Source organism: Trachurus japonicus, chromosome 14, assembly GCF_045865225.1.
Source record: "Trachurus japonicus isolate A0001 chromosome 14, Traja_1.0".
Lineage (NCBI taxonomy): Eukaryota > Metazoa > Chordata > Actinopteri > Carangiformes > Carangidae > Trachurus > Trachurus japonicus.
Window position 1 is genome coordinate 2509645 of NC_140920.1, and position 8414 is coordinate 2518058.

The following is an 8414-nucleotide window of genomic DNA, read 5'->3' on the forward strand; positions in this document are numbered from 1 at the left end:
CTATTTTTATACCCAAATATGCTTCCTGTGTTAGAATTCACTAACCCAACTATCACCAATCATTTCCTGTCTGATCATTGATCAATATTCAAATTTTTTTTAATTATGAAACACATGGAAGCATCTCCATAAACATTATCTGAATTTATTCGGTTTAATGAACTTATTACTTGATTAACAAATTAATAAACTTTAAACTTGATGAATTACGTTTGTTTTATATTTATCTGTGTGTTTCAATGTGTCTTCATCTTCGATTGATTGACTGATTGATTGATTGATTCATTCATTCATTCATTGACTTTATTTGGCACTGACACCTCAGGGAAACGTTAACTTCAGATTGTGGCCGTGCAGGTCCTAAAAAAACCTAAAAAACAAAAAAGAAATTCCAGCATCGAGATAAAACACTCAATAACATCACCCATTTGTCTCTGGGGCATTTTCAACTCAATAATATATAAAAACAAAAATTTAAATACATGAACCACATGAAAACACAGTTTAACAGCGTAACAACCCTCTCACAGAGCAGGAGGGCCAAGGCAAAGCGAAGGAAAAAAGTGCATCTGTAAACTGAAATTATAAAAAATCAGCAGCAGCCTCCAAGTGAAACTCGAAGAGACGGCCGAGATGAAGGGAGCAGGAGTCGGGACGAAGAGTGCAACTGCACAGGGAGAACGTGTTCTCCTCTGAAATGCAATGACATCAATTATTCAAGTGTTAACTCCTGAATAAACAATAAAGTCCTGGTACAAAAAGAAACAAAAAAAAAAAAAACACAACACAACGACGCTGAAATCATTAGAAAAACAACAGAGACTCGAGCTCAAGCCAGAAACAACAGCTACCACCGGTTTTCTGTGTGTGGCGATCTGATAAAACCAACCAGACGAGACAGAGCAGCGACACCGAGCAGCTCAAAGGTCAAAGGTCGATAGACGTCCGTGTGTAGTGTGATTATAAAGCAGCTCTAGGTTCTATATTAACACTGTGAAAGTACACTGCAATAACTTTCCAAGAATATTTGTCTTATTTCTTGTCAAAATGTCTCAATTCTAGTCGAAACTAATCTCTTTCCACTTAAAATAAGACTCATCACCTAAAAAATTACTTGTTTTTAGATCATTTTCAATTGTTCCAAACAAATTTTCACTTGAAATAAGTAGAAAAATCATTGTAATAAGGAAGAAAAACTTGCCCCACTATCAGATCTTTCTACTTATTTCATGTGAAAATAGACTTAAAAGGAGTAAAAAAGTGTCTAAAAACAAGCTACTTTTTAATATGATGAGTCTTATTTTAAGTATAATGAGATTTGTTTTGACTAGAAATAAGACAAATATTCTTGGTAAGATATTTGAGTTTTTGCAGTGTATCAAAGCCTCAGTCCACAGAGAAATGCACACAGCCTGTATTCAGAAACTGAGCTTTAAAACCAGCCGTCAGGACTTCCTGTCACTTTGTGATGTCACAACTAAGCCCCGCCCCCTCACCACCACCTGGACCCAAACATCCATCCATCCAACAACAACTTGCAGGATTTGGTTTCTCTGAGTGTTTTATTCTGAAATCCGCTCAGTTTTTTATTGGATCACTCAGAAACCAGTCAGCCAATCAGAAGAGAGGCTCAGAGTCTCCTCTCTTCTGATTGGCTGTCTCTCCTGAGTTCACCACAGTGTCTGCTGAGGTGTAGCCGTCCCATCTCCTCTGTTTGTTCTGGTGTGTAGTGGTTTCATTAACAAATCTGTGATCAATCAAGTCACCGTAACATTTCTGACGAGCCGTCGTCCTGGGGCCACAGGTGATAATCCAGTTTAAACCGGTTTAGACCGGCTCGTCGGCTCTGTCTGCATGCACCAAAACACAGTTTGCATGTTTTACATCAATGAAATAATAATAATAATAGAAAAAAAAAAAAAAGAAAATAAAAGATGCATTCGTGCCATGCGGTTAATCTCTGCGTTCAGTCAGAGATATAGTAGTTAGTCGTATCTCGTGTTGCTACACTAGTCTGGAGAAAAAGGTTTTACAGTTGGTTCACATGCGTCAGTAACAGAGAGGGAGGGGTCGGGGGTCGGGGGTCGGGGGTCGGAGGACGCTCTGCAGAGTCTCAGCTCCACAAACACAACAACAACACATCATCACCCCCTTTAAATGGGAACTCTGCAAGTCTGAGTCTCTAACCCTCCTCTCCTCCATGTGCATCATCTGTTTCCAACAACAACGAAGCCGGTGAGAAATCAATCCATGGAGCGGTGGATAAGGTTATTTATCATCTACTATGATGTTACCATGTGTATATCTGTGTAGTCTTATCTGTCAAAAAACTCAGTTTAACCAGCACTAGGACTCTACTGTAGCTGTAGCTGGAGCTAAGGGACACATGGAGCTGAGTTAAGGTGGAAATCCTAAAGAGTTAAGGTGGAAATCCTGAAGAGTTCCTCCTAAACTTCTGCTTTAATTATCTAATTATAATCAACACATGCAGAGAGAACGAGAAAAGCTCAACTCAGCCGGTGAGTCCTGACGTCTGTCTGTGGTGGGAAATGTTGACAGGAATCATCAAATTTCACACTGTGGTTGGTAATAACAACTCTATTTTAGCACAAAAAGAAACATCTATGTCATCTCATTTCTAAAACAGATGTTGTACACTGCAAAAACTCAAAATCTTTCCAAGAATATTTGTCTTATTTCTTGTCAAAATGTTTCAATTTTAGTCAAAACGAATCTCTTTCCACTTAAAATAAGACTCATCACCTGAAAATGAACTTGTTTTTAGATCATTTTCACTTGTTTCAAACTAATTTTCAGTTGATATAAGGAGAAAAATCTGCCAGTGAAAGCAAGTTTTTTATGCTTGTAATAAGAAAGAAAAACTTGCTCCACTGTCAGATTTTTCTACTTATTTAAAGTGGAAAATTTGCTTGAAAAAAGTAAAAAGTGTCTAAAAACAAGCTGCTTTTTAATGTGATGAGTCTTATTTTAAGTATAATTAGATTTATTTTGACTAGAAATGACATTTTGACGAGAAATAAGACAAATATTCTTGGTAAGATTTTGAATTTTTGCAGTGTATCTGTATTTGGTGGCGACTAATAAAAATAAAATCAAACAAAACTAAAAAAAAAAAAAAAAAAAACTACAAACGTCTCGTGTTTGTGGAAGTAAAATCCTGATCAGCGAAGAGCGTCCTCCGGGTTTCACCGCCGCCGCCGTCGTAGTCGTCGTTTATATACAGGTGTTGTCGAGGGGGGGTTAGCATAGAAAGAGCAGAAATGATCGTTTGTCTCTTGAGGGGAGGAGGGGAGTGTCTGCTGGACATCGGAGGGTCAGCGGTCGTCTGTAGGCAGTATGTTCTTCAATAAACAAGTTCAGTGTGTGTCTGTAGTGTGTGTTGAGTGTGTTTACAGTGTTATAACAACATGAAATGTTTAAAGGGATACTTCAACATTTATTTTTTCTGTGTCTTGCCTCACTCCCGAGTCCATGACCAGCAGATAGACACCATCCTTTCCACTGTGTGTGCAGTAACAAGGGAGATAGAGCCGTATCGCCGCTAATTAGCTTAGCTCAAACACAGGAAGTGTATGGGTAGTGTTAGCCTACCTCCTACCCGAGCCGAAATCAGCAGTCGGAAGCTGATTTCATTTTAGCTCTAAACTTTGTATATATATCACTTTATCCACATTTCAAACATGTTTAGGTGAGAAAGTAGCCGTTTAGATCAGCAGTGTGTCGTTAATTTGTCTAAATACCAGCTGTTTACAATTTTGTTCGGATGAATTCGGCGCTACTCAAGCTAGCCGTTGTGACCAACGCACTTCCGGTTACTTTCACAAAATAAAACACCCGTTGCCCTTTACATACAGAAAACCATGACGATAGAATTTGTGCTTTTACTTTGAAACAGGAAGCTAACCTACCCTCGATGTAGCTAGCTTGAACCAAAATAAACCGTCTTTGCTTGAACCCTCCGTTTTGACCGATCTCGTCCCGTTAGCGGCATTTGACCGCTCAAGATGCCTTACCGGAGAGTTTTGTCAGCTCTGAGACCAAGATCGGCCCGCCGGTTTCCGTTTAGAGTTGCTGAAGAGTTTCTCTGATGACTTTAGGTGGAGGCAGGCTAACACTACCCATACACTTCCAGTGTTTGAGCTAAGCTAATTAGTGACTTTAGGTGGAGGCAGGCTAACACTACCTATACACTTCCAGTGTTTGAGCTAAGCTAATTACGGGCGATACAGCTCTATCTCCCTTGCTACTGCACGCACAGTGGAAAGGATGGTGTCTATCTGCTGGTCATGGACTCGGGAGTGAGGCAAGACACGAAAAAAAAAAAATGTTTGCGTATCCCTTTTAAAGTGAGTGGCACAGCGTTCGTTTTGTTTTTCGGCAGTGACTGACTTTCATGCGTCTGTCCTCATCGTGTTCTTCATGCAGGGCTCTGCTTTACATCATGTGTGTGTTAGTGTGTGTGTTAGTGTGTCTCTGTGTGTGTGTGTGTGAGGCAGTCAGTGTCTGGGTGAACCTCCTCCTCCTCCTCCTCCTCCTCCGGCGTTCTGCTGGGTGCAGTTCATCCTGCTGAAGCCCGGCAGCGTGACGCGTCCCTGGTTGAAGATGTCTCGGTTGGAGCCCTGGTTCATCCGCTTGACCAGGTTCTTCTCGTACAGCAGCGGGTGGTAGGCGCCCAGCGTGCACGCCGCGTCGTAGAACCGCTGGTAGTAGTGGCACAGCTCCGTCTTCCTCCGCGACGGCAGGAACTCGTACACGTGCACGACCTCGCACAGGGACATCATGAGCACGGTGCCTGGACGAGACAAGACGAGAGGAGCAACAGAGGACGGACGTGTGACTCATCATGCACTCAGGTTTTTCCCATTTCCACCTCCTTGTAAATACCGTGAAGTCTCAAATCTGGTCTGGCTCCAGGTTTAAGCAAATAAAAGCCAAGTCTTAATTAGAAGTCAGGTCTGTTTCTATTTTCTACAAGTTCTTAAAGGGATAGTAGCATTTTTTTAAAGTGTGGTTGTATGATCTCCAAATAGCCCCTAAGTACTTTAATTGCAGTAGAAGACTCTCTGCACTCCTCCCGTTAGCAACGCCAGCCCATAATAGCCCTGCCCAGAGATTTACAACATACAGTGTTGTGAATGGACCCAAAGAAACTGCCTATTTTCACGGCCTAAAAGAGGTTTTACCTGAAAAAAAAAAATACACATTTCCATTGTTCGCTATAATATAATGTTTTCCATCCCCTCAAAGTGCAGGAAAAACACAGTTTTTATTTGGACCTAACCAACTCACGTATCCCTCCGCCCAGGGTTAGCGCCTGTCGATCAGCAGTTGGTTAGGTCCAAATAAAAACTGTGTTTTTCCTGCACTTTGAGGGGCTGGAAAAATTATATTATATTTTTTTTTCAGGTAAAACCTCTTTTAGGCCGTGAAAATAGGCCGTTTCTTTGGGTCTGTTCACAACACTGTATGTTGTAAATCTCTGGGCAGGGCTATTATGGGCTGGCGTTGCTAACGGGAGGAGTGCAGAGAGTCTTCTACTGCAATTAAAGTACTTAGGGGCTATTTGGAGATCATACAACCCCACTTTAAAAAAAAAAATGCTACTATCCCTTTAATTTGATTGGACAAGAGACATTCCATGAGTGCTGATATTTAGTATAACAGCACTGGGACTTTTTACAGACATTATCATACAGGAGCTGCCCCATCTCTCTGCTGCTACTACAGTTATAAACGGACCTGGACTGGAGATAATTCTTTAAATCCGGGTGAGAAAAAAAAAAAATCGTCGCGGCAGCAACTACATTTTGACGGCGATGTGTTTTGATATTAGCGTTAGCTGTTGTTAGCCACGTAGCTCAGCTACTTAGCTTCAACTGTGTTTATATTGATTACATAGCAGATAAACAAATGTAATACGGTATCGTTAACGTCTCTGTATCTTCACGCTGGTCCTGTTTCTCCGGTGCTAATCAGACACGGGCTCAGAACCAGAACCAGAACCAGCTCGGTGGAAAAGGCAAAAGGGGCCGCTCGTAAGCTAACAGTTGCGGAACTATTTGTGTTAACAGAGCCAAATAAATGATTAAATAAACAAACAAATCATAATCTCTTGTAGCTTATTACTGTTAACTAATAAAATGCGCTCGTAGCACTGTTGTACAAAAGCAATATCACACGAGAGGGAGTTCTGTTGTACTGTCTATCAGCACCGAATCACACCCGCGCTGATAGACAGTTACAGCACTCCCTCTCGTGTGATATTGCTTGAATAATAATTATAAACAAAAAGTGAGTCTGGTGCTCAAAGTTTATATCCAACATGTCACTGTTTAGAAAGTTGAATATCGAGTCTGTCCTTTCAAAAGAAAGTTAGTCGGTAACACTTTACTTGAATACGTGTGGTCATAGTCAGACCCACGTGTCAATCACAGGCTGCAGAGGTTCAGCGAAACATGTGGGCAGGGGGATTGATATTATCATTGATGACGTATGACATGCATTGCCAGGAAAGATCCGATCTGTCTGTTTAGACTGCAGACGTATTGGCAGATATCTGATTTGCATCTTATTTCCACATATAACTGGGGCCTGGATCCGATCTGACAACATCTGATTCCATGCGTTTTCCGATCCAGTCTGTGCCACTTGAACCTTGTAGTGTAAAGACAGCCTCAGTTACTGTAAATTTAAAAATAAAAGCCTGTCCCATGTAGACGCCTGTTTCTAATATAAGACGGGTCAGTTCGAATTTACGACATGTGAGTCAGACACACACAGGCTTGTTTTTTTTGTTTTTTTGTCGTGCATGGCGACAATCACCATGATGAATATTTCACTAATTGTCAGTTTATACAACACGTGGTGCAGCTGTGATGAATGAAAACAGAGCAGTAAATCAGACGAGTGCAGGCTCCAGCTGTAACCGCCGGTATGTGGAGGGAGATGATCCATCTGGGGAGGAGAAAACAGGAACTGGGTCGGCGTGACGACGTCAAAGACGGTTTATAAACCAAGACCTTCCATGACGAGTCAGCTTCCTGTATGATGTCACTAGGCTTCTGCTCGGCCACGCCCCTTTAGAGAAACCAGAGGCAGCCTGGAGTGTATTGACTCCAATGGGACAATTTAACGTGAACACAGATTATGGTCTGTCCTTTCTCCCCACAGTCACTGAAGTAAATTTTGGACTCATTTTTCACAAGCCACATCTCTTCTGAACATTTTGACACCAAAATGGCAACTTTCAGACGGAGAGATCCGGAGAAAATCCACTTTGTTCCAGACCTGTCTCTGTCTCTACGACACACTCTCGCCAGATTTGGCACAGATCTCCTAGGCAACGTCAAACAAACGGCCGCGAACTCCCGTGAAAATGATTTAAATTATTTTTGTCATGCTAAATATGACTGTTAGTAGTGTAAATATTTCATGTTATCATAAGAAAATATAAACATCTCACTTTCATCGACCTACAGATTGTATAAATCCACACACACGATCACAGACGAGGTGGTGACGGTTGTTGGCCACGCCCACTTAGAGAGACAGGAAGTGAAACCATCTCTATCATTGGAGCAGCCGCTCATGGAGGATCTTTCCATGTATTGATGCTGCCTTCATGTGCTCTGGTACAGATGGTATTTTCCACTTGTGACCTGGTATTTACCAGTGCGTTGTGTTCATGTGCTTTTGTTGTTGTACAGAGAAAATAAAGATGGTGGACACACAGATTCAGACTTGTTACTTGGGTAAAACCATAGATATATGACACGTGTGGCATCTACGTGTATATATCTATGGGGTAAAACAGTCTTGGATTGCCAAGTTCATCTCTTACAGCAAGAAGATGAATTATCAAAACTCAAACGGTAAATATTAATATTCATGGAGATTTAGCACTGGCTATTTGGCTAGCTTTTTTAAAGCGTTTTTTTACTGTACATGCAGGCATACATAAAGTGAATAGCTGCTAACTGTTTTCTACCATTGCTTACCATTAAAAGGTAAAAGGTGTTGAGTTGCCCAGTGGAAAATACCACATGAGAGGGTGTTCATGTGCACTTTTCACGTCGTCTTTTGGTATTTACCATAATTACCATAGTACATGAAGGCACCATGAATAGAGTGCCTAAGCGGAAGCAGGAAGTAACGTCACCATGGGACCTCAACTCTGAAAAACTATCCATGCAAGTGAACGGGACTGAAAGTTTTATTTCGTGATCCGATTGAATTGCGCCATGAGAAAAAAATACAATCTGTCCTCTACCTGTTTAAAACATCACGTTTCATGAAGAGAAATCAGCAGTTTATCGTAAAACTATTGTAGAATAAAATTCGGAAGAATCTGTAACCAGAAAGACTACAAGTCGCGTAGGTGACGTCACCACATG

At 41.2% G+C, this 8414-nt stretch overlaps 1 protein-coding gene across 1 annotated transcript in view; it reads right to left on the reverse strand.

Moving 5' to 3' along the window:
* Positions 1–4289: 4289 nt before the first annotated feature.
* Positions 4290–8414, reverse strand: part of st6gal1 (ST6 beta-galactosamide alpha-2,6-sialyltranferase 1) — a 39430-nt gene continuing 35305 nt past the window's right edge. The window contains exon 9 of the mRNA XM_085797047.1: positions 4290–4813. Within this exon, the coding sequence (XP_085653173.1) occupies positions 4518–4813 (296 nt within the window). The 3' untranslated portion in view covers positions 4290–4517. The remainder of the gene's footprint in view (positions 4814–8414) is intronic.